Source organism: Geotrypetes seraphini, chromosome 15 (assembly GCF_902459505.1).
Source record: "Geotrypetes seraphini chromosome 15, aGeoSer1.1, whole genome shotgun sequence".
In the NCBI taxonomy this organism is placed as follows: Eukaryota; Metazoa; Chordata; class Amphibia; order Gymnophiona; family Dermophiidae; genus Geotrypetes; species Geotrypetes seraphini.
In genome coordinates this window covers 65,546,063-65,573,493 of record NC_047098.1, presented here as the reverse complement: position 1 = coordinate 65,573,493, position 27,431 = coordinate 65,546,063, and the positions used below count along the sequence as shown (strand labels likewise).

At 42.8% G+C, this 27,431-nt stretch overlaps 1 protein-coding gene across 10 annotated transcripts in view; it reads left to right on the top strand.

Annotated features, from left to right (window-relative positions):
- The window catches only part of TSPOAP1 (TSPO associated protein 1), a 225,595-nt gene that overhangs the window by 195,161 nt on the left and 3,003 nt on the right, over positions 1-27,431 (top strand). For 2 of the 10 annotated variants that reach the window (XM_033922924.1, XM_033922923.1), the window contains exon 26: positions 16,696-16,753. The exons of the other annotated variants lie outside the window; for them this stretch is intronic. In XM_033922924.1, coding sequence (XP_033778815.1) covers positions 16,696-16,734 — 39 coding nt within the window. In that variant the 3' untranslated portion in view covers positions 16,735-16,753. The remainder of the gene's footprint in view (positions 1-16,695; positions 16,754-27,431) is intronic. 10 annotated transcript variants of the gene reach the window in all.

Genomic DNA, 27,431 nt, shown 5'->3' with positions numbered 1-27,431 from the left:
GTACCGCGGGTTTGCCCTCGTGCTGCGGATCAACTCTGCGAGTGATCCTTCGGCGGGAGATCGCAGACATTTTAAAGTTTGTCTACTTCTGGAGGGTGCTCTGTAAGCCTGAAACTGCAGTAAACCCTTCTGGACAGCCTGCAGATTGAATCGGATCTCCAGGTTCGGGAGCCATCTCTCCCCTGGTTCGTCCGCAAAGGGGTAGAGCGCAGGCTGCTGCGGTTCCGAGGAGGTACGCCGGGATCGAAACCGTGCCACGTGTCTTCCCTGATTTCTCTGAGGGGTCCTGGTGGTCGTGATCTGAGGTGACAGGGAAGTTGAGGTGGCCAGAAGATCTGAAATATCCACTTTAATCAGCTCCTGAGGTAATGATCTCCCTATGCCGGTACTGTGTATTGCTGGCTGCCATTGAAATGCATTGCAGCAGATGTCTGTGGTGTCTGTGAGTCACAGACTTTGCCGATTTTGGGGGGTCCTCAAATCAGGGTTTTAGGGGGTTTCCCTGCATGCCCTGGTCCCCCCACCTGTAAAATCCTAAAATCGCCATTTTTAGCATTTTCCTGCATTTTTAATGGCCGTTTTTCTGTCAAAATCGGCACCCACGGTGGCCATCTTGGATTTTCTTTAATGTTTTTAAAAGTATATTTTTTGGTCTTAGAAGCTTTGTTTCTGCTCCAAACTTCACAGATGGCCACCTCAGGACAGGATGGTATGGATTCATGCCATAGATGCGGCGGCTGGATTCGCGGCCATTTATCCTGTGCGACATGAGCAGATCCTGCGCTCTCCTCCTCCTGAGAGGCCCTAATGCCATTTAATTCCACCGGAGTCGTGATTCCTGCATCCGGGGCGTGGATGATTTTTTTGCGAAATACAAGCGCAGTTTCCGGAAAAAGTCTCCTCAGTCTGCTGATCCTGTGAAATCTGAGACGCACAGAGCGGTTCCAGCCGCCAGTGCCTGTTTTTCACCAGATTTTGGGGCTCTGAAGTATCTGACTGTAAAAAAAAACAAACAACCCCCCCCCAGGAATAAAAGGGGCTTTGCCTGTTTCTCCCACTCAGACTCCAGTACAATAGTCTGTTCCACTTTTGGATGCCAACATGACTATTTGTTCCTTTACTGGGGTACCAGAAAGCAGACAGCTCGTCCCTGTCCTTGCTTTTGCTTCGGTGTCTGTGCTGTTGCTGTCGCCTGGTTCTTCAGCGGAATCAGCAGAAGTGTGGTTAACTTAGCAGATCTGGGTGATACCCAGACCAATGGGTTCCAAGACCTTACGGATCACCAGGCGGAGTGATGGCTCTTCAAGACTAGCCACCTGCCCGTCTTTATTTTTGGTCTACTGTGAACACAGAACCTGGTTCAGACCATGCGGTTCCGACAGAATGTACAGTTCGGAGTTCTATCCCTCCGCTGTATGCCTCCTTGCTGCAATGTGGTTTTGGCGGAAGTGCTGTTAGAAGTCTGGTAGTCCATGGAGGGTTTCCTTATCCTTGGACTTGGCAAAGTTGGATCCCATGGCATCATACTTCAACTAGAGACTGGTCCCGCTGACGATGGATTCAGCCATGGCTCAGGTCGCTAAGCTCCTTTTCCTCAGATGGAAGGATTGTCCTGCAGCATGTTCAGGACTGACAATTGCATTTTGATCTCCAGTGTCATTCTGTTTCCGCTAAAGTGGGAGGGCAAGCTGCAGCAGCCACTTCTGTGTGGCCTGGGAATGTCTGAATTTTTTTGCCCGATGTACTCTGTAGCATCTTGAACTAAGCTCGGAGCTTCTTCAGGCTCCGCTTGGCGAATGACTTGGATTCACCAGTGGTTGGGTGCTACTTCAGCTAAAGGCTCAGTGATCAGGTTCCTTTTACGTGTTCGCTCCTGTTTGGCCAAGGTTTTGATGACCTGTGGCCAGTGTTCAGGTCTGTAGCCTGAGGTGCTCCCGGGCTCTAGACCTCGTCCGACTAGGGGTTTGGGATGGCCAGATATTCGTCCCTGCTGGAGTTCACTGGACCCCCAGTGGCGGGACAGCGTTTCGGAGCTCCCTCCAGTCCTGGCTTTGGAGGTGCAGCGCACCCACAGTTTTTCTAGTCCTGGCCTTCTGCCCCTTCCTAGAGAAAAAATATGCTGCCAGGTCTCTGACGGGCTCCCCTCCCCCGATTCGGGGGGCGGCTTTCGGCCTTCCTTCCAGAATGGCAAATGGTAATCTCGGCCCAGTGAGTCTTCGTTGTGCTCAGGAAAGGTCTTTGACTACAGTTTTTCCAGCCTCTGCCGGAATTCTTCTTGTCCCCTCCTGTGGGAATTCTGGACAGGGCCAACCAGGTGCGAGCCACGGTGCACAGGTTGCTGGATCAGGCAGCTATACAGCCTGTCCCGAAGGGAAACTGTGGCACCGGGAGATACGCTATTTACTTCATCATGCCAATGAAAGAACTCTGAATATTGCTGACCAATTATGGACCTGAAGTCAGTGAACGTTGTCCTATGAGTTCCACGTTTCCGTCTGGAAACGGTGCACTCAGTAGTGGCAGCAGTGGCGCCTGGGGAGTTTTTGGCTTCCTTGGACTTCTCGAAAGTGTACCTCCACATCTCGATTTTTTGTTTTGTTTTTTCCGAATCACCGCAGGTTCCTAAGGTTGCATGTTCTCGGGAGGCACTTCCAGGTCGCAGTGATGCCCATCGGGTTGGTATCGGCACCTGGATCATTCACCACAGACTTGGTGGTGGTGGTGGCTGTCCATCTGCACTCACTGGGGGTGCAAGTCCATCAGTACCTCGATGGCTGGCTGATCAGAGCTCCCTCTTTGGTGGAAGGCCCTTGGCGGTTCGCCAAGCAGTGACTGCTGGACAGTCTCAGCTGGGTGATCCATCTCACAACGTGTCGCTTTGAGCTGCCGCAGGAGTTGGAGTACATGGGGTCTGGTTCCATGTGGGCAGGAACCAAGTGTTTCTGACAGATGCCGGGACGATCAAGCTTCGGAGTACAGTCGGGACATGTTAGTGGCTCCTGCCCAGACAGTATCTGCAGGTATTGGGTCTATTGGTTGCGACCATAGTTGTGATCTGTGGGCAAGGGCTCACATCCATTCTCTTCAGTTATCCCTTCTGTCCCAGTGGAATCCTCAGCGGGATGTGCTGGGGTGAAGTTACCATGCTTGGCAATGACTCACAGCTGTATGGTGTTGTGGTTGAACCTGGTTTCTCTGTGCAGCGGATTCCCTCTGCGCATCTTGGACTGGGTGCCCCTGGCGATGGACGCGAATCTCTTCAGTTGAGGAGCAGTTTGCCGGTCTGTGCTGGTCCATAGTTGGTGGACTGCATTGGAGAGCAAATGGTTGTTCAATCGGCTGGAGATGTGTATGGTCTGTCTGGCCTGCTGCGATTTTAAGGGATTCTCTGTGTATTCTTGGACATTGCGCCGGTGGTTGCCTATGTCATCTTGTCAGAGGGGCATGAGGAGTCCCCTGCTGAGCATAGAGGCTTGGATGCTCATTGCCTAGGCGGAGATGCATCTGATGGCCTTGTCCTCCACTCCTGTGGCAGGGGGGGGGACGTTGTGCCGGTAGACTTCCTCAGTTGTCAGATTCTGGACCCGGGAGCATGGTCCCTGTCTGAGCTAGTGTTCGAAGCCATGTTTCTTCGGAGGGGTCACCCCGCCTTCAATCTGATAGCGTCCTCGGGAAACCGGAAGGTGGACAGGTTCTTCAGCCACCGATGGGAGGTCAGCAGAGCAGGGCTCGGCACTCTGGTTCAACCATGGACTGATGGGGAACTTCTTTATGGCTTTTCCCTGTGGCCTATGATAGGGCGCGTTCTGGGCTGGGTGGCATCTCGCGCAGGTCCGGTGTTCCTTTTGGCCCCGAACTGGCCCGGCTGTCCTTGGTACGCAGACCTGGTGCAGTTGAGGGGTTTGTGTCTTTCTTACCATCGGAGATTGCTCACGCAGGACCCGATAGCCCTTCCAGTTCCAGATGGCTTGGTCTTGCGACCTGGGGAAGTACGCACGGTCTTGCGGACTAGGGGCTTCTCTTCTGCTGTCATTGCCATGTTTTTTCATGGCAACAGGAATTCGATGGGGTCAACCTCCGGGAAGGCCTAGAGCAGGGGTATCCAACCTTTTGGCTTCCCTGGGCCGCATTGGCTGAAAAAAATGTTTCTAGGCCGCACAAATGCGCAAACACTGCAGCAAGACAGAGGAGGGAGCCAGCAAGATGGTAAACACCCAGGGGCAGCAGAGGAAAATACTGCATCGCCCTCAACCGGGGCCGCACAAAATACTTCACGGGGCCACATGTGGTCCTCAGGCCGCAGGTTGAACACCCCTGGCCTAGAGGTGATTTTTAGCCTGGTGTACAGCAGTTCACATGGATCCTTTGGCCCCATCGATGCGCCTGTTCTGGCCTTCCTGTGGGTTAGAAACATAGAACATGACGGCAGAGAAGGGCCGATGGCCCAACAAGTCTGCCCACTCAAGAACCCTCCCTCCAACTAGTCTGCCTGGAGTATCTATCGATTGTGCATAACTCCGTAGTACTCCCACCTGTTTGTCCCATCGACTCTTGAAGACGAGCACGCTACTGTCCTCAACCACCTGCTGGGGAAGATCATTCCATCAATCAATCACCCGTTCAATGAAGAAGTATTTCCTGGTGTCGCCATGAAATCTTCCTCCCTTAAGTTTTAGTGTCGCTCAGGAAGGGTCTGGCGGTTTCTTCTTCCAGGTCCCCATTGCGGGACTGTTGTGTTCGGGTCCCTCTTCTCTTGGGGGTTCTCTGGTATTTCCCCAAGATGTTGTAGCTTCTTACCGGGGTGGGGTGGGGGGGGGCGTGGAGGCTGCGGCCTCCCTTGCGACTGCCGGGTTCTCCAAGGGATTTGAGTCTGGCTCTCCACTCATTGGCTCGTCTGATCTATGAACCCCTGGCTGGGATTTCTCCGAGAGATGTTGCCATCAAGACTAATTTCCTCGTTACGGTCGCTTCTGCTCAGGGTCTGTCAGAGCTTCAGGCTATGTCATGCAGGGATCCTTTTCGCCGCATTACAGTGTCTGCGGTTGTTTTGAGGACCGTGTCTTCTTTTCTTCTGCACGTGGGGTCAGCAGTCCAGGTCACCCAGGTAGTTCGGCTACCCACTTTTATTCTGTAGGTTCCGTGTTATGCGGTTACCCACTTTTATTCTGTCGGTTCCGTGTTTTGCAGTCTCTGGAGGTGCAGCATCTCCTTTTGAGATGCCTTGAGGTTACTTCCGTCTATTGGACCATCTGTTTGTTCTGGCGGGCCCCGCACACCGGAGTCGGCCTGCTTCCGAGGCTACCTTCTTGCATTGGTTGCATGCGGGCATTTCTGTGGCCCATGTGATGGCGGGGAAGCAGCCTCCCCTTGGCATGAGGGCTCACTCTCTGGAGGAAGAGCTTCCTCATGGGCTGACTCTGAGGTGGTCTCGCCTGAGGAGATTTGTCGGGCGGCCACGTGGGTTTCCCTTCATATTTTTTTTACCAGCTTGTTGTGGCAACTATGGGTGTTGCGGCCTTTGGCCCTTCTGTTCTGGCGGCAGGCTCATTGGGCCCCCCATGAGATTTGGAACTGCTTTGATAAGTCCCGATAGTTCAGGCTCCAGAGAGATTGTACAAGAATGAAAGATTAGGTTTCTTACCTCTGCTAATCTTCCTTCTTGTATATCTCCTCTGGAGCTTGAACTCCCGCCCATCTGTTTTGTCCAATTCGCAGGTTGCCTACCAGTAACTGGTAAGTTGGCTTTCTCCCTTTGACCAGCCTCGCTACCATTTCCCTGAGTGTCCTTTTATTTAAACTTATGGGGTTTTAGGGATCCTGGGATGGTGCCCCTTCTCTTTAGGCTGGGTCTTCTTTAGTGACCTGTTCCTCAGTTTTGCAGGTGTGAAATGTTTCAATTTCTTATTATCCTAACTTAGCCTTTTATTGGCGGTTGTTAATTATGTATTTGGTTATCATGAGCAGCACTGATTTGTACCGGGAGTCCCCGCACCCCCCTCTCTTTTTCTTGTGTTTCCTGTTTGTATTAGATACTCCTGGCTTTGCTACCTACTGAACTTCAAGGGGTGTGGCCGCACAGTTGACCTCGCAGAGGGGGTTGGTGTTATTTTTAAGTTCTGCAGCCAGGCTCCAGAGGAGATATACAAGAAGGAAGATTAGCGGAGGTAAGAAACCTAATCTTTCATTCTTGAGTGCTTTATATCATTTTATATGATACATTAATTATGTAGGAGAGTATTCTGTTGCAAAGACATAGGATTGTATACTGTAGCTATTGCTTCTCAGTATTTGCAAACTTTACAGAAGGGCATCGCTCAAAACTCTCAACTCCGGATGCCCTTCTTTCTTTAACTATCCATAAGGAAGTCAATCTATGAAACACAAAACCAAGGCACTCTTTTCTCTAGTGCTTACATCTTGGATGTTAAAGGGCAATAATCTTTTCTTTTGGTTGTTCTAATAACATCAAGGGAAATCAAAGGAGCAATCTGTTATAGGCTTATACTCATTCAGATGGAAAAGGTTTACTATTTGGTGTAACAGTAAAAAAAATTCTATTTTTCGGAGTATGGCTCAAAATTCAACTCAATATTCAAGTTAGCACTAACGCTGCTGATTCTTCTCCTGTCATAGCAAGTTTTCAGTGACAGGGTAATTGATTCTTCCATCCGTCAAATTTCTGCCTGTGTCAGCTAACTGCAAGTATTTTTGATCACTCGTTTAAAAAAAAAAAAAAAAAACCCCAACAAAAAAAACAGGCCAGATTTATTTTCGTCAAGACAGCTTGGCACAGAAAAAAAAAAAGACAAACTTGCCTCACAGAACAACACAAAACCGGCAGAAAAATCAATTGTACTTCTCACTGACAAAACGCAAGTATTTCTTATTCAGTGTTTTACTTCACAAGCTTTACCTAGTTCATCTCTTAAACGTCAGCAAGCGAGTGTTCTCGGTTCGTTTTTCAAATTTTTCAGTGGCAATTAAGACAGCGAAGACTCCTGCCGGCTTCATGTCAGCTGCTTCCCCTTCTACGCCACTCTGTGCCGGCATAACAAAAAAGCTGGCGAAACAGCTGATTTTAGCTTCCTCCCCACAGAGCTCTGCTTTGGCTCCAGTGGGGGAAGATAGCGTTCAGCCACCTAAGCTGACAATTCTGAAAGATTCAACACAGGTAGCGCCGCAGAAGAAAAAGGACAAGAGAAAAAACCCAATGGTGCAAAGGCTGAACACCCCCCTCTCCACCGTCGGCAGCTGCAGTGGCATGTCCCACTAAAAAAGCTTCAGAGCACAGCCTTTCAGTAGCGGCTACATCAAAGGGGATTCCTGCGGGCCAGACAGCAGCCTCGCGTTCCTCCCCCCTGCTCTCATTGATTTACCTGCAGCGTTTCACTCACAGCAGGTAAAGGCAGTTTCAAAGCCTAAGAGAGCTGCTCCTCCACTGGCTGTGGACACTCAGCAGGTGCCTGAAAAGAAATTAGCCCTGTCTCCTTCAGTGCTAGGCTCTCCTACTCCTGCTCCCCAATCTTTGGCTAATTTTTTCACCTTTGTTCCAAAAATTTATGCAAGATAGTGCAGAGCTTTTTCAACAACCAAATCCTGCACCTTCCATTCTATTCCTATTTTGAATCCTCAGCAATGCCCTGACTCTGACAACTCTGTACCCTCGCAAGCTGTGCTAGACATACCCCCACAGCTGGAATGGAGCCCTGGAACTGCCATCTGCTCCTCTCCTACCCAAGGGCCGTCGTCTCCCACAGAATGGTCAGACCAGCAAGAGCATTTACCTATAGATGCAGACCCTGTCTCTACCTCAGCCGCTTGCCACAGAGAAGCATTCCTATCCCAAGGTTTACAGATTCTCAGTCCGGATGCAACTCCCTCAGGAAGCAAGGATTTCCAAACCATCCTTCAATCCTGCAAATCAGGGAACTTATTGCCTTGCCAGTGCGTCTGATCCTCTAGGATCTGCTACTTAGTAATTGGCAAAAAACATGGTCTATATCCACGGCTTCCAAGCACCTGGAGATCAAATACAAGGTGCAAAAGGCTCCTGGGCATGATTCCCTTCAACTTCCTCCCCATTCTATGGTTTCAGAGTCAGCCATCAAAAAGGGTAAGGCTTCTAGGTCCATCACTAATGCTCCTTTGGGTAAGGACTGTCATCTCTTGGACTCTACAGGCTGCAAGGTCTACCAGGGCGCAATGCTTTCCTCAAGAATTATGGCCCATCTGCTCCAGATTCTGCATTATCAGCATTCAATCTTACAGCAACTGGAATCAGCTTCCTCGAGTCCGTCCCCAATTTGCAGGTGGCTTTTCAAGAATCCACTTACCATTTAATCAAGACAAACTATAACACCTATGATATGATCACTAGGACAGCAGCTGTGGTCATAGCTGCCAGACACACTGCATGGCTGAAGGCATCAAATCTTACAGAAGATCTTCATGATAGGCTAGCACAGGGGTGAGCAACTCCAGTCCTCAAGGGCCGTAATCCAGTCGGGTTTTCAGGATTTCCCCAATGAATATGCATGAGATCCATTTGCATGCACTGCTTTCAATGCATATTCATTGGGGAAATCCTGAAAACCTGACTGGATTCCAGCTCTCAAGGACCGGAGTTGCCCACCCCTGGGCTAGCGATGCTCCTTGCTTAGGAGACAGTGTCTTTGGTGAAAAGGTGAAGGACACCGTTACACAACTAAAGAAGGATTCCTCAGCCAGCTGAGAACTTGCTGCACATCCCTCGGATCAGTCTAACCAATTTTGCCGCCCTTCTTCTAATCTTCCCTACCGAAGAACATATCAATCACAACAGTTCCTCCAGCAATATTATCCAAGGAGAAGATTTGCACCTTATCCCAGAGCTCCTTTGCAGCGTTCTCAAACTTCTCAGTATACACCTAGACAATGTCCTCGGGGCGATAAGCAGCCAGCTGTTTCCCAACTCTCGGGACTCAAGCCTACCCCTAGTTTTTGACCATCTTCCAGTGGGGGGGGGGGGTCTGGCCAACTCATTTTTACTTAATTTGACAGCAGATCACAACAGATCAATGGGTCCTCAGCATTGTGCTTCAGGGATATCGACTAAATTTCCAATCCCATTTCCTGCCTTCCAAATCTCCACCACCATCCACAGTTCCTCCGCTACATGTATCCCAATTGGCAGTGGAAATCCCACTTCTACAAAACAATGCCATAGAAGAAGTCCCGCCTCTTCAGATCAATCAGGGGTTCTACTCAGAATTTTTTCTTATTTCCAAGAATACACAAGGCCTTTGTCCAATTCTTGACCTCAGACCTCTCAATATCTGCCTAAAAAGGGAAAAGTTCAGAATGCTCTCCCTTCCTGTGATTCTGGCCCCTCTCGTACTCGAAATACCTACCTGTTCTCCTTTCCCTCCCTGAAGGGCTGCCTCTACAAAAAATTTCTTGATCGATCCCTAGCATTCCAAGCGGGCAAATGGAACAAATGCCTCTCTACTCTCATCTCCAATTCCCCCCACTATCAAAACATTCAGGAAGTTAACTAAAACCTACCATTTTGACAAATTCCTCTGATCTAACCTCCCTCCTCCTCCCTTCTCTTCTGACCTCACATTGAGAACAGTATGTCTGTTCAGTAAGAAACTGACTTGATGATTGCCTATAATGGTGATGTGCAGCTCCATTAGATTTTAAACTGAATTTGTTGAATTATCTAACTGATAATTTAAAGAATGGAAAATTCCTCACTAATAATGGTCATATTATAATAACTCCAATCCCCAAAAAACCCAAAGAATCATTAGCATTAATCACTAATTATAGACCAGTAGCATCCATTCAATTTTTTGTAAAATTTATGGAAGGATTGGTCCATTCTCAATTAATGGAATATCTTGATCAATTTTCTCTCTTGCATGAATCTCAATCTGGTTTTAGACCTTTATTTAGTACCGAGACAGTAATTGTGGCTATTTTGGACAATTTACGTTCTTTGTTTAGTAAAGGTCTTAATGCCTTGATCATACAATTTGATATGAGTTTTGCATTTGATTTAGTGGACCATGGGAAATTGCTGCAATGTTTGGATGCTATTGGCACTAGAGGAGAGGTGTTGGAATGGTTTCGGGGCTTTCTCATGTCTCGCACCTATCAAGTTCGTTTCAATAATGATCTTTCAAGTATTTGAAATAATTCATCTGGCATTCTGCAAGGTTCACCATTGTCCCCATTGCTCATTAACGTTTATATGTCATTATTAGGTATGTAATTGTCCCAGCTGGGGATAAACCTGTTTAGTTATGCAGATGATTTTACGATCATTATTCCATTTGCTATTTCTCTTTCTGAAGTTATTCCTAAAGCAACAGAAGTATTAGGTCTAATGGGGCAATGGATGACTGAATTTAGACTGAAGCTTAACTCAGAAAAAAACAAAGTTTTTTGTAGCTTCACCACGCCCATTTGATACTAAAACATCATTGTGTATAAATAAATTCAGCTGTCCTATTCAATCTACCATTAAGGTTTTGGGAATAATACTGGACCAGGGCTTGAACCAGGTGGACTCTTTGGTCAGAAAAGGTTTCTTTACTCTTTGGAAGCTTCAGTCCATTAGGGCATATTTTGATGTTTCATCATTTAGAGTCTCTTATACTAAACCAGCCTGATTATTGCAATATTGCCTATTTGGCAATTTCCCCGAAGAATATGCAACGATTGCGAATAGTACAAAAAGCGACAGTCAGCTGATTTTTAGATTGAAGAAATATGATCATGTAACACCCTCCTATCGAGTACTGCATTGGCTGCCAATGGAGACGTGGGTGAAGTTTAAGTTTGGTTGCTTCTGTTTTAAGGCTTTGTTTGGTTTAGCTCCCAAATATATAATTGAGCTTTTCTCTTTTGCAACCAACAGACATAAGAGAAACTCGCATCTGAATTTAATTTTTCTGCCTGTTAGAGGATGTAAACTTAAAAAACATCATCAAAATCTTTTTTCATATCAAGCAGAGTTATGGGGTAAGGATTTAGAACAATTGCTTTTGCTTACTGACACTTATGGGGAATTTAGGAGACATCTAAAAACATACTGTATCTGTTTTCAAAGTATATGGGCAGCTAATTCGTTAAAAAATTCTATTATGTACTATTTTGATCATTTTAGTGTCTCTAATTATTGGCTTTTAACTTTTTTAGTTCTATTCAACTACTTTTATTGTGTGCTTTGTTTTGTTTTTTAAACTATTGTAAATCGCATAGAACTTTATGGCCTTGCGGTATATAAACTGATTATTATTATTATTAGATGAGTGGCTAAGATTTTTGAAAGGATCTTAAGGTCAACATTTATCAATGATATTGGTCTATAAGAGTCTGGCAGTTTATCTTTCCACGGTTTAGGAATCAAAGTGATTAAAACACCCTTCTCTTTAGCTACCGAATAGTCAGGGAATCGTCAAGGAAAGTCAGGGATCGTCAAGGAAAGTGATAGTATTTGGTAGAATTCAGGGATATGCCCATCCAGTCCCAGAGCGGTCCCCCGTTTCAGCCCAGAAATCACTTTCTGTACCTCTTTAGCCTGGAGAGGGCTACTTAAATTATTCAGGGCTGTTTAAGAGACGAGCAAGCCCAGAATCAGCTAGATAATCAACTATAGGAGGCCCTCTCAGGAGCCAAAGGGTTGACATAAAAGTTCTGAAAATAAGTATAGAAAATTGCATCTCTATCCTCAGATTTATTAACAAAGCGCCCATCTTTCCTCTCCAAACAAGAGATGTAACGGGACCCCTGACAACTTTTAGTGATAGATGCAAGAGGTGTCCAAGTCTGTCGCCATACTTGTAATATTGAAATTGACTATAAGGGAGCATCTTTTTCATTCTCTCGTGAATAAGGGAAGTCAAGGCTACTTGAGTAGCAAACCATAAATCCCTGTTGGACTGAGTGGGATGAGTCAGGTATTTGGTCTTATCCTTCCAACTGCGCTTCTCTAAAAGTAGAATACCTTGAGCTATGCGTTTTATTTTGGGCTGCAATGTATGCTATTATATCCCCCCTTAGGACCACTTTAGCTGTTTCCCAAAATAATGGGGGGTCCTGCCTATGTTGTTCATTAAAACTGGCGAATTCCTCCCATTTATTTTGTAGAAAGGTATGAAAATCGGTGTCAAACAAATATGCCGGAAATCTCCAGCTATTGGTCTTCAGCGACCAACCAGGCAGCTCAAGAGTAAACCAGATTAATGCATGATCTGATACCTCAGTAAGGCCTATCTCCGCTCCTTTAAAAAAAGGCAAATTCTGTTTTCGAAATAAAAATGTAATCAAGCCTGGAAAAGGTGTTGTGAGCCCTAGATAAGTGTATTTAGTCTCATTCCGTGGGGTAAAGGAGATGCCAGTGGTCCACCAGCATTAATGCCATACAAAAAAAAAAGGTATGCCCCTGGCTCCCCTGCCTCCCACCAAACGAACCGCTGAGAAGTGATTCAACTGAGAGTCCAGGACCTGATTCAAATCTCCCGCTAGTAGTAGTGGATTAGATGTGTCTTACATTCCAAAATTGACTAACTCCATGTAGAAAGCATGGCTGTATGTTTTGGGTACGTAGACTGTCAATACCTGAACATTGTACTGTGTGTGTTAACTTGTAATAGTATATAGCGGCCTTGAGCATCTTTCTTAACTACCTTGATTTCACATTGTAAATTTTTTCTAACACTGCAACACCCGCTCGTTTATGGGAAGAAGAGGAAAATATATATCTAACCCATGAGCTTCAAAGTTTCACATGCTCAGTGTCGGTCATCTTCGTCTCCTGTAAACATGCTATGTCAGCTTTATAGTGTTTAAATAATGTTAGAATTTTGGTCCATTTCACAGGAAATGAAATACCAGATACATTCCATGACATCATTTTGAGACCCTTAGCCATCACAGAGTACCCATAAGAAAGGAGAAGCCAATCCCGTTACCTGTATATATGGAAAACTTCCCGGAGCCCAGTCCCCCTCCAGGAAGTATACCCAGCAAATAATAAAACAGAAAAACATTATCAGAGAGAAAAAATACCACAAGTATCTTGAGAATCCTTTACAATCCATAAGGCAAATAATGTACAGTGACACTAAAAACCACCTGGCATTTCTAAACCCTCCCCCCCCCCCCCCAATTCCCTCCCTACCTCCCCCCCCCATCCCCAACTGCATTCATACTGAGAGTCACATTTTCTTTGAAACCACAGAGAATCTCTTTTTTATGTATAAAATTATGTTTGAGTGTTGTCCTCCTGGCGGCAGCCCTCTCAACACACAGTGTTCGCTCAGGCTAAGGTAGATTCTTTAGTGCACCAAACGCATGGCCCTGCCAAGTGAGGGAGCCGTGGTATTAAAGGAGATAGGCAGGATTACAGAGTGAATGTGATACTTAATAGACAGTTCAAGGTGCTGGCCATGGGAATCGAAGCAGCTTCAGCGGCCTCTTTTGTGTCACATACTTGTCATACCAGACTGCATGGGCTTGCACTGGTGGAGAGCGAGCCTTTGTCCCAGCTTCTATTAACAGGGGTGGATTACATGACCGATGATGTCTATTACATCGTCAGAGTCATGAGCAAAGACTCGGTGTATTCTATCTCAGCCCACAGAATGCTCTGGATCTGGCAATGGGAGTGAGATTCCACCTCCAAGGCTACCCCCAGCAGACTACCTTCAAATGGCAAAGATTGTTCGGAAAGGGGCCAGCATGACAGACTGTCAGCCTTCATCTCTACCTGAGAGCAGACCATGAACCTCAAGAGGTTCCAGATGCTTTTGGCAGTATTCAGGAGCAGAGAATCATACCAGGGATCAAGACAGAGATTTTCAGTACCCAGGCGGAATGAAGCCTCCAAGAAAGCACAATGACGCCAGGTCTGGAGCCATTCTCCTGAAGATAGGGGGATGATTAAGAACATAAGAATTGCCGCTGCTGGGGCAGAACAATGGTCCATCGTGCCCAGCACTCCGCTCTCGCGGCAGCCCCCAGGTCAAAGACCAGTGCTCTAAATGAGTCCAGCTTCACCTGCGTACATTCCAGTTTAGCAGGAACTTGTCCAACTTAGTCTTGAATCCCTGGAAGGTGTTTTCCCCTATAAAAGACTCCGGAAGAGTGTTCCAGTTTTCTACCACTCTGGGTGAAGAAGAACTTTGTACGGAATCTATCCCCTTTCAACTTTAGAGAGTGGAGAGGGTAAACAATCTGTCTTTATGTGCTAAGTCTATTCCCTTCAGTATTTTGAATGTTTCGATCATATCCCCTCTCAGTCTCCTCTTTTCAAGGGAGAAGAGGCCCAGTTTCCCCAATCTCTCACTGTAGGGCAACTCCTCCAGCCTCTTAACCATTTTAGTCGCTCTTCTCTGGACCCTTTCGAGTATTACCATGTCCTTCTTCATGTATGGCAACCAGTGCTAGATGCAGTACTCCAGATGAGGATGCACCATGGCCTGATACAGCGACATGATAACCTTTTCTGATTTGTTCGTGATCCCCCTTCTTTGTCAGTCTTAGCATTCTGTTCGCCCTTTTCGCTGCTGCCGCCCCTGGGCACAGATTTCGTCAGACCATTGGGTGCTAGAAATCATTTGGAGTAGTTAAAAACTTGAGTTCGCCCATCACTTAGCAGACTGGTTTGTGGACTCCACAGCAGGGTGCCCAGAGAAGGGAAGCAAGGTCTCAGCTACAGTTTAGAGACTGATAGATATTCAGGCCATAGAGCCTATGTTGCCCGAGCATCGGGCTTGGGCAGATACTCCATATAGTGCCCAAGAAAGGCTCAGAAGATTAGAGACCCATTCTCAATCTCACGCATGTCAATGCAGCGCTGAAAGTTCCGGGGTTTCAGTTGGAGGCAGTGCACTTGGTTCTTGTGGTGGTGGTGCTGGGAGGGGTGATATCTGGCTTCTCTGAATTTGAAGGAAGCCTACCTATATATTCCCATCTTTTCCGGAACACAGGAAATTCCTGATATTTCATTTCTTGAAGAACCATTACTAGTTGTCCCTTTGGTCTGGCAACAGCACCTTGCATGTTCACCAAGGTGATGGTGGTGGTAGCTGCACATCTCTGCTGGACTGGATTGCAGGTGCATCTAGACCAGGACAACTGGCTGATCAGAGCTCCTTCATTCTCAGAAGGAGAACACACGGTGGCTTACGTGAATCAGGTCCTGCAGAGCCTGGGTTGGACAGTGAATTTCAGAAAGAATCAGCTAGTTCAGTCCCAGTTTCTAAAATATCTTGGAGTCTTCTTCAACACATCAGAAGGCTGTGTCTATCTTCCAGAGGCATGCAAACAGAAGCTTTGTACCCAGATAACAAACTTGTTTGCCAAGCCAGTTCTGTCCATGTGACATTACCTCCCAATGCTAGGCTCTATCGCTGTTATGATGGATGTGGTCCAGTGGGCCTGCTGATAACGGAACTGTGCAATTTTAAGAAAATGCTGAAAAAACATCTTTTCTGTAGGATGAAACATGGGACCTAAACTGGTATGTGTCTAGGGGAGGCGCTGGTAACCTCTTTGTGATTTTCACGGGGTTTTATATTATTTTTATGTTATGATGTTTGAAATTGCACCTGCCTACTGTCTCAGAATCCAAACTGAAATTTTGGATGTCAGCCAGACCTCAAGGGTATGAAACATAGATACATGATGGCAGATAAAGGCCAAATGGCCCATCCAATCTGCCCATCCACAGTAACCATTATCGGCTCTCTTTAAAAGATCCCAAGTGCCTATACCACGCTTTCTTGAATTCAGATACAGTCTCTGTCTCTACCCTCCTCTCCCGGGGGAATGTTTGAGCTCCATAAATGTTTCTGATTGATATGATTATTTCAATATTTGATTGTTCAATGATAATGTTTAACATGTTTGTTATATTTTCAGAGCAATACAGTACATGTGTTTCTATATAGGGCTATCGCCTGCTTTGGTACAAACTGAATGGGGCAGCAGACCCTTCTACTGAAGGAAGAGGTGTTAAAATCTGGAGTGTATTCCTGCATGGCTTACGAGCATGGGGAGAATACCGTACCATCCAGAATTACACACCTATCTATTAGAAAAGATATTAGCAAGGTAAGAACCTAATCTCTTTTTGCATTGTGTTTAGTTCATTTACTTTGATAAAGAAAAATTAATGTCCACTCTTTATACAGTAGAATTCTGGCTTATAGGTAGAGTAATTTTTTATACAGTGTTTTATATATTGCAGAAAATTGTTTGTTGTAAAAATGATAACCTTACACTGATTTATTTTTAACCATTAATGTTTGTGGTAGCTGTTTAATTTGCAAATATTTTGTTATATAAAAGCTGATAATCAAACTGTTCAAATTACAGTAGGCTTGAAGAAAAAAAGTTAAAACCATCGGAAATTTAATCTTTTGTTCCTAGGCCATGACTTTAAAAATCAGTGCTTAGTGATGAGTGTAAAATAATGTTCACAAAGTACTATTTAAAAAAAGCAATTTGGTAGCATTGTTTATTTAATAAAAGTATCATTTCTATCCATCTACTCTATTTTTGTTAAAAATACATTTTTATTGGACAAGCTAACAGAATACTCTGTTACTTTCTGAAAGAATAGTTAGAAAGTTATCATTTTCTAATTACTTTCATCTTGTTTATTTCTGTCTGTGAACCAATGATGGTAATGTTCAACAGATATTCAACAGAGAAGACTCAAGTAGTAGACTTACATAGAGACAGACAGAACATCCATGTAAGTCAACAAGAGCTCTCACTAACCCTAAATGCCCTACCTGTTGCCACAGTGTAGAGCTAGATGTAAAATGCATAACAATATTTTCATTACGTACCCCTTTGCCAGTCAGGTTTTCAGGCTATCCACAAAGAATATGCATAAACTTGATTTGCATTCACTGCTTCCATTATATACAAAGTTCTTTTATGCATATTCATTGTGGATAGCCTGAAAACCTGACTGGCAAAGGGGTACTCCAGGAGTGAGTTGAGAAACACTAGTCTAAGCTACCCCCTCATGCTCACTGCTTGATATAGATATAAAATATTTATTCTGGTGCAAAAGGCACATCAGTCTTGACCAGTGAAATATTTTCCTTTCTAACTTCAAGTTTTTCAGTTGTGCCTCCTTCCTTACTGGGCCTTGTTGTAGTTCCTCAGTCTTTTCATCTACTTGCGAGTTGGAAGATGTTTATCTGATCTGCTCTGAGTGTACTTTATTATTTTGGGGGTTTTATCCAGATTTAGAGGCTTTTTGGTCCTCAGGAGGCCCCCAGCAGCCTTGGGGCACCTCTGAGCAGAAGTCTGTGTGTGGCGCAGTGGTTAAAGCTAGAGTCTTACCACCCTAAGGTTTTGGGTTCAAACCCATGCTGCTCCTTGTGACCCTGGGCAAGTCACTTAATTCCCCCCATTGCCCCAGGTACATTAGATAGATTGTGAGCCCACCAGGACAGACAAGGAAAAATGCTTGAGTACCTAGAAAAATTCATCTAAACTGTTCTGAGCTTCCCTAGGAGAATGATATAGAAAATTGAATAAATAAACAGGGCAACCCTTTTACAGGGAACCTGTTTAGCCAGACTGCATTAACATTTGTGGCACTTGGGGTCCATTCCCTTAGCAGCAAGGCTTGTTTCTGGTTAGTCCTCAGTAAGGCTCCGTACGAGGCTTTGAAGGAGGCATCTCTAATGGATCTTGCTGTTAAGACAGTTTCTCTGGTGACTATCACCTCGACAAGAAGAGTGTCTAAGCTGCAGGCGCTCTCATACAGAGAGCCGTTTCTCAAATTTACAGAGACTGGGGTATCCCTGCACATGTTACCTTCCTTTTTGCCAAAAGTGTTGAACATGCTAAATTAAGGAAATGGTGTGTGGGGAACTATGTAGCCTCTTCAGCTCAGGGTAAAAAAGGTGGTGTGATCATACTTTTTCAGAAGGGACCTGTTTCTCAAGTGGATCAGGTCTGGGCAGATATGATAGAGACTTTTAAATAACTAAGTGATGTAAATGCATATGAGTTGAGTCTCTCATTTGAAAAGAAGTTCTGGAATGACAGGGCATAGGATAAGAACATAAGATTTGCTGCTGCTGGGTCAGACCAGTGGTCCATCGTGCCCAGCAGTCCACTCACGCGGCAGCCCTTAGGTCAAAGACCAGTGCCCTATTTGAGTCTAGCCTTACTTGCAAATGTTCTGTTCCAGTAGGAACTTATCCAACCTTGTCTTAAATCCCTGAAGGGTGCTTTCCCCTATAACAGCCTCCGGGAGAGTGTTCCAGACCTCCACCACTCTCTGGGTGAAGAAGAACTTCCTTACGCTTGTACGGAATCTTTTTCCTTTTAACTTTAGCGAGTGCCCTCTCGTTCTCTTCACCTTGGAGAGGATGAACAATCTCTCTTTCTCTACTAAGTCAATTCCCTTCAATATCTTGAATGTTTAGATCATGTCCCCTCTCAGTCTTCTCTTTTCAAGGGAGAAGAGGCCCAGTTTCTCTAGCCTTTCGTTATACGGCAACTTCTCCAGCCCCATAACCATTTTTGTCGCTCTTCTCTGGACCCTTTCAAATAGTACTATGTCCTTTTTCATGTATGGCAACCAGTGTTGGACGCAGTATTCCAGGTGGGGGCGTTCCATGGCCCGGTATAATGGCATGATAACCTTTTAAGATCTGTTCATGATCCTCTTCTTAATTATTCCTAGTATTCTGTTCACCTTTTTTGCCGCCACCCCACATTGCGTGAATGGCTTCATTGACTTGTCTACAAGTACTCCCAAGTCTCTTTCCTGGGGGGGTCCTCTCCGAGTACTGCACCGGACAGTTACCGAGAGGCTATAATATCACCAGGCCAGGCATTTGACTCAACAAGAGATATCTTGAGTCTCAAGATCGACTCTGCGGTGGAAACGCCTATGGAAAATTTGGAATCAGAGGTACAAGGCAGACAAGAAGGAAACCTGCTGGGTGAGCAAATTAGAACAGTGCCTGAAAATATATTTTCAATCACTAAAACTACTGAGGTTACTTTAGAGTCTTTATGGGACCTGGTGGTGCGAGCAGAAGGAGGAATTAAAAGATCTTAAACAAGATTTGATTTCTAAAAAAGTAAAGGTGGAAAAAATAGATTAAAGACCTTTCAGGTTTAAAACAAATACAAGATACACTGATTAAAGAGGAAATTAATTAATTAATTAAAGGAGGAAATGAGACATTATGGAAAATAACTATCGTTCTAACAATCTCAGTTTGTTGAATTTTCCTAAAGTGCCTTCTATGTCACCAAAACATGTTAAGGAAATATTTCATTGAAATTTTGAGCATTCCTCCACTTACACAAATTTATTATTTACCAATTAAAGAGCAGCAACAGTTAACGGAACAAAATCAACAAGAATTGCAGCTGGATATAACAATTTTAGAAACTTTGCTCAAAGAACTAGCTAAACCTGCGACTCTTAATCACGGTGGCATTATTACCTGATAAAAATTGGATTTTGAAATTATATTTCAAAAATAGATATAAAGAATTTCTTGGACAGAAAATTCAAATATTCCCAGATGAAACCTGGGAAACCCAGAAACAAAGGCATCAGTTCTTGATTTTTAAACCTGGAGTAATTGTGTTTAGTGGTGTTTTCTTTCTTAGGTATCCATGTAAATGCATTAAGTACAGATCTCAAAAATTTGTATTCTTTGATCCAACTCTTTCCCTGAGACGCCTTGAAGGAGAAGGACCAGCATGTTAAAATGAAGCAATTTGGACTCCCAGAACTAGTAATCAGATAATTAGCTTTCCTGATATTTGGATAATATTCCAATTTTTCTTTTTTTCACTCAATAATCTTGGATCCAAACAGAGGTCTCTAGATTGATTAAGTAATGATTTATTAGTATATTTTGTTTGTTTTAATACGCTGTAAGTCTTGTATCAGTCTTTGCTGTACAAGGCATTTGGTGCTTGACAGTGTTTCAAATTAAAAAAAAAAAAAAAATATATATATATATATACAACTTGCATCAGTGATGTCTCAATGTCATTTTCATGAAGTATATGTCTGGTCAGAGATCACAACGGTTTATATATAATACATTCGATAATATGTAATACACATATAGTAGAAAATAGAATTCCATTAAAAATAGGAAAGATCATATTCACTTGCAACCACAAAAAAGTACAATTCTAAAACAAAATCAAAAACTAGAGTTAAAGTGAACACATTGACCTGGCATCCCTCATAGAAGAAGTTAAAAGCTAGATGAAAAAAGTAAGTCTTCAAAAGACCTTTAACTTTGGTTAGGGAAAGGAAGGAGGTAAATTATTTTGTACTTTTTGTGATAAAAAGAAAAAGGCAGAATTTCTGGTATACTCATAATGGTTATTTTTTGGCAAGGGTAGAACCAATTGGTGAGCATCAAGGGAATGCAGGATGCTAGACAGGACATATGGTATAATCAAGGATGAAAGAAAGAGTAAGTTACCCAAATGAAGGGCTTTTGAGAGTGATGCAGATGTATGATATTTTACACAAGACGGTTTATTTAACAAATGTATATGCAGGTCTTTAGATGTTTTTATGATATTCTTTAGAGAGAATTTTTGGGCTAATTCAGTACTCCCACTTAGTTTAATTTAGCATACACATATGCAAGATTTTTTTACATTCATTTGTCTTACATTTTTACTTAGGAAATTTGTCTGCCTAATTTGTATACCTTTTCTTATTTTAAGGACTCCTCAAGACCGCATATCATTTCCGCCATACTTTTTGTTAATTATTGACTGGTATGTTTTATTCCTTTACAGCACTTTTTTCACTTCTTAAGATGTCACAGTCTTCTTATCTTGTGATGCTTCTAATTTTTAACTTTTTTTTCTAAATTACTAGAGCCTGGACCAATATGATTTGAATAATGACCAGTCAACAAAAGGTAGAAAAAATAATTTTATTTTCTGTTTTGTGATTACAATATGTCAGATTTGAAATGTGTATCCTGCCAGAGCTGGTGTTAGACCGCGAACGTGAGCTAGGATTTAGCAGAGAGAGGCAAAGTCTTTTTGTTTGCTTATTTTGTTTACACCACAGCGCTAGTGTGGATAGGAGAGGGCAAAGGGGGTAAAGAGGCTATAAAATAGACCCACCAGGATGTTTGAAAAAAACACCCAATTGGGCAGGAAAATCGAATCAATATATTCGATTCAAAAGGCTGAATTGAATCGAATCAAAAAATTTTTTTCCTGAATCGGCACTACTTAAGATCTTTGTCACTCCTCCAGTGGTGAATGCTTCCGTTCAACCTCTCCAGAGGCCTCCCTTTCCAGTCTCCTCTGCACCAGAAGCTTCTCACCACAGACACTTCCATACTAGGCTGGGGAACCTATCTTGACAGCCTCACACTCAGGGAGTCTGGACTCCTCATAAGAAAACTATCCACATAGGTCTTCTGGAGCTCCAAGCAATTCACAACACCCTGCGTACCTTCCAGGATCGCTTACAGAATCAAATATTCCTCATCTGAACTGACAAGTTGCCATTTTCTACTTGAACAAACAAGGAGGCACGGGATCTCACCTTCTCTGCAAGCAATAACAGAAATTTGGACTTGAGCAATTATTCGCAACATACAGTACTCCCGAGAGTGGTTTGTTTAGCAGGGAAGTAGAACTTCTTAGCAGGCAAGCTCAAGGAGACTCTTTCAAACCTTACAAGTGGTCTCTCAACATACCTATCTTACGTCAGATCTTCTACAATTGGAGGGATCCCTGAAATAGATCTCTTTGCTTTTACCCCCCTCCCCCCCAGCAACAAACTACTGCTCTTTTGCTCTAGACCAGTGGTCCCCAACCCTGTCCTGGAGGACCACCAGGCCAATCGGATTTTCAGGCTAGCCTTAATGAATATGCATGGAACGTATTTGCATGCCTGTCACTTCCATTATATGCAAATCTCTTTCATGCATATTCATTAGGGCTGGCCTAAAAACCGGATTGGCCTGGTGGTCCTCCAGGACAGGATTGGGGACCATTGATCTACAGCATTGCATATGTCTAGCAGTGCTATAGAAATGATAAGTAGTAATAAGTTCCTGTATGTATTCCCTCCAATACCTCTCATCAGGAAAACTCTACTCAAATTTCCCCAAGATCGAGGTACCATGATCTTTATCACACCCCATTGGCCACATCAACCACAGTTCCCTCTCACACTTAAATCTTTCCAGTGTTGCTCCAGTATCAGCTATCATTGAAACTTCCAGAAAACCTTCCACACAACACTATTCAAGTTTCAAGTTTCAAGTTTATTCAATCTTTTGATGGATCGCCTATAACAATTTCTAAGCGATGTACATAATATAATAAAAAGAGATAAGAAACTTAACATAATAATTATATTAACATAACATAAAATAAAAACATTTAAAACATACTTGAGGGGCAAGGGAAAATTAAAAAGTTACAATTTCGGGTTTTGTAAGAAAAAAGGGAAAGTACAAAAGGTAGGGTAAAAAAGATAGAACAAAATGGCTTAAGCATACTTCATTAACAATAATACCAGATCATAAGTAATTTAAAGGAACTATTAAAAGTCAAAGGCATCTTTAAATAAATATGTTTTTAAAAGTTTTTTAAATGTTGTGATATTTTTTTCAATTCTAATAAATTGAGGGAGTTTATTCCACCTTTGTGGACCGGCGACAGTAAAAATATGGATTTGCTTCAGTGACTGATTTGACCTCCACTCGTTGGACCTTATCACTTGTATACTTCCTTCCATTCTAGAATATCTTCTTCAGTTTTCCAGTTTTGACCTAAAGCCTAACTCAGTTTGAGATCATCCCAATGCATTTCCTTCCTTCAAGGGAATTAAATCTGCTGGGAAGCTCAGTCGGTCTTTTGTTTTCAAGTTTGTAGAGATCTGGAATGAACTTCCTGATTCCATTAGGCTTTTAGGCCAGCTGCAATTATTTCGTAAATTCCTGAAAACTTTGTTGTTCTCGCAATTTTTTAATGGTTTAACTACAGTCTCAGCGAAATGATAATATCATAGTTATTTTTCTTATGCTTTTATTATATACTTTAGTTTTTAATTAGTTCTTCCTTCTTTGTTTTCTGCTATGTACTCTAGTTTTAATTACATGTGAATCGAGTCGAGCTCCACTGGGAGATGACCCGGTATATAAACCAAAGATTATATTAGATTTCATTCTCCATTAGAAAAGAAACCAGTGTCTGTTCATCCTGTGGTTTCCAGATTCATGAAAGGACTTTCCCATATCAGGCCTTCTTTCAAACCTCCAGCTATTGCCTGGGACCTCGATATCATTCTCTCTGTACTTATGAAGTTTCCATTTGAACCACACTCGACTTGCTTACTCAAATACCTTACTTGGAAAGTGGTATTCCTCATAGCCCTTACATCTGTACGCTGGGTTAGTAAACTACAAGCACTTGTCTCAGATCCACCCTACACAAGATTTTATTATGGAAGAGTTGTTCTCCGAACACATCCAAAATTGCTCCCAAAAGTCGTCTTACCTTCATCTCAACCAGTCCATAGTTCTGCCTGTCTTCTTCCCAATGCCGCTATCTCATCTTAGTGAATCAGCCCTCCACACTTTGGACTGTAAATGTGCTCTTGCATACTACTTAGATCGCAGTAAGACTCGCAGGACTTCCTTTCAACTCTTTTTATCTTTCAATCATTACAGACTTGGAGTTCCTGTCATCAAGAGAACCATCTCCACGTGGTTAGCAGACTGTATCTCCTCTGCATATACTTGGGCTGGACAAAGAAAAAAGAAACAAATAGGATCAACCAAACACTATCGGCCCAGACTCTTGTCATCCATTTCATCGATAAAGTTCAAAAAATTAGAGATTCTTTCTTGCAGATAGGTCTTAGCTATGATAAATTTATTCCTCTCAGTCCTAAAGATCTCACTGATACAAATGCTTCAACAAATCTATCTTTCTCTAAATGCTCTCAGTTCACTCTCCCAACCTTGCAGGATATTCAAAGATGCCTTAAGCCACTAAATATAAAAGGGACCCACACAGAAGTAATTTCACCTTTCTTCTTGAAACGATTCTTCTCTATTTTCGGTCCATACATCACTGACTTGATTAGATCTAGTTTAATCTCAGGATCCCTACCCAAAATCTGGAAACAAGCAATCATTTACCCAATCATCAAGGACCATAAAACTAGTATTCAAGAAATTTCAAATTACTGGCCTAAAGCTAATATACCTTTTCTGGCTGAACTCACTGAAAAAATTGTTTTTTTACCAAGTCCTCTGATTTTTTTTTTTTAAATTCTTTATTCATTTTATATTTTACATCAAGTGCATAGAAAGTAACAACATATTAACTTAGTACATCACTTGAAATACCACAGTTTCTCCCAAAATAAGATCTAACCCCTTCCCACCCACCATTCTAATATCATTTAATACATACAATATAATAAAATCATTCCCTCCCTTCATAACCAATAATGAAAATCGAAAACCCACCCCCTCCCCATTCTTTCATTTATGATAATCATGGAAAAATTATATCTATTTATTACAATAATAATAATAAGTCCTCTGATTTCATCGAAAACACAAAGGCTTTACATCCCAATCAAACTGGCTTCCGCCAACACCACTCTACTGAACCTTCACTTATAGGCCTAACTACAAAAATACTTTACCATCTTGACCAACATCAGTCAGTCGTCCTTAGATCTTTCTTCTGTGTTCGATACCATTGATCATAACAGCTATTAACACGTCTTCATGAAATTACCTAAATACATAACTGACCTTTTCTCCCTCTCAGCCAACAGACACAAGAGAAGCTCACATTCAACCTTTGTTTCCCCCCCAGTTAGAGGATGTAAACTGAAAAAACACCATCAACACCTTCTTTCAATCAGGCAGCATTGTGGGGTAAAGATCTAGAACAATTGCTCTCGCCCACTACTTATGAGGAATTCAGGAAGCGCCTAAAAAACATATCTGTTCCTGAAATATCTAGACAGTTGACCCGTACATCTCTTTCTCCTCAATAATGGTTCTCTTGACCTATTAACCACTTTCTTTCACCTCTTTTAAGTTCAATCAATTTGTACCTTCTTTTAATCTTGTGTAAACCGCATAGAACTTCATGGTCCTGCGGTATATAAATTGTTGTTATTATTTATTTTCCCAAAAATGACCAGATATCTTTTGTAATCCACCTTCTTTAACTCTTTTGTAATCCACCTTGAACCGTGAGGTAATGGCGGAATAGAAATCCCTAATGTAATGTAATGTAATTGGTATAACGGGACAGGTTATGGAGTGGTTCATTTCCATTTTTTTCAGAAAGATCATCAAAGGTAATCTTTAACGGAGCATCATCTGAGTCTTTCACATTTAAGCATGATATACCGCAAGGTTCTATTCTATCACAGTTGCTTTTTAATATATTCATGTCCTTTCTTTTAACGCTGGGTCAGTCTATTGGCTTCACTATGTTTGCTTATGCAGACAATGTGCAATTAATTCATTCAATCGATCTTAATGACCCAGAAATTGGAAAAAATTAAAACATGGTTAGACACAAATAAGCTGTCCCTTAATTTCAATAAATCAAAATTAATTATCTTTCCCTTCAAAGATGGACTAACCTTACAGGCCCCCTTAAAACTTGAGTCCTTACCAATCAAAATTGTGCCCCCTTTGAAGTTACTAGGAACCACCTTTGACAGTAAATTTATATACCACAATCATATTAGTAGAGTTGTGCAGAAATGTATTCATTGACTAAGAATGATTCGTTATCTTTCAAAACTACTTGAACCTGCTTCCTTGAACACTTTAATCCACTCTCTTGTGATTTCCTGTATAGACTACTGTAACGCCCTTTACAAGGGCATAACAAAAAGGGAAATACAACGCCTTCAAATTGTGCAGAATACAGCTATCAAAATTATCTATAACGCAAAAAAATATGATCACGTTTCACCTCTTTTATTCAAAGCACACTGGTTACCCGTTGAATATAGAATCAGCTATAAAATCCTAGTTTTAACCTTTAAAATCCGTTCAAGTACCAGCCAGAGTTCATTGACAGACTTCTAATCCCTTATAGTCCTTATAAATCACTCCGTTCCATGTCACAGAATCTCCTTACCATACCATCTTTAAAGTTTATCAACACGTTGAGATCTAATAATTTCGCTGTCACCGCACCTTCCCTTTGGAACTCGCTATCCAGTTTCTTACGCATAGAGTCTGCACTAAACCAATTTAAATCCAAGTTAAAAACCTTCTTGTTCCAGGATGCGTTTGGACAATAACTGTCAAATTAAGGACTAAAACAATGCTTGCCTATTTTTATCCCTACCTTTTGTTTTCTCCCTTCTTGCCCTTTTTCCCATTTGTTTGAAGTAAGTCTGTATGTCTTGTCATTTGTTGTACTAATATAGCCTGGTTTTGTTTAGCATTACTAATTTTTAATATGGTGTTTTTATTGTACACCGCCTAGAAGTTTGATTAGGCAGTATAAGAAATTTTAAATAAACTTGATACTTGAATGTTGTGTTACTGCTCATAATGTACAAGCTATGGTGATTCCAGTAGCCCATTTTCATTCTTATTCCTGTTGAGGACATAAGCAATGCGGCCACTTGGTCTTCAATACACACTTTCACTTCATACTACTGTTTGGAGCAGAACTCCAGAAAGGACAGTTAGTTTGGGTAAGCAGTTCTGCAAAATTTATTTTCCTAGATGCCGATTTTCCTTCCAACCCTTTTGGTTTTGCTAGGATCATGTTTGTTCACTGTAACTCTCTTCCTAGAGGCACGATCCTGGCAGCTTGGGAGTCCCACATGTAAGAATATTATACCTGCTTGTCTTCAGAGAAAGCAAACTTACCTGTAGAAGGTGTTCTCTGAGGACAGCAGGTATATATTCTTACAACCCACCCACCTCCCCTAGTTGCTTAGCTTAGCTTAGCTTAACTTTGTTACTGAGATCCTCTGTGTTCATCCCATGCTTGTTTGAACTCCATCACCGTTTTCCTCTCCACCACCTCTCTCGGGAGTGCATTCCACGCATCAACCACCCTCTCCGTAAAGAAGAATTTCCTAATATTACTCTTGAATCTACCACCCCTCAATCTCAAATTATGCCCTCTGGTTTTACCATTTTCCTTTCTCTGGAATAAATTATGTTCTACATTAATACCTTTGAAGTATTTGAACGTCTGAATCATATCTCCCCTGTCCCTCCTTTCCTCTAGGGCAGGGGTGTCAAAGTCCCTCCTCGAGGGCCGTAATCCAGTCGGGTTTTCAGGATTTCCCCAATGAATATGCATTGAAAGCAGTGCATGCACATAGATCTCATGCATATTCATTGGGGAAATCCTGAAAACCCAACTGGATT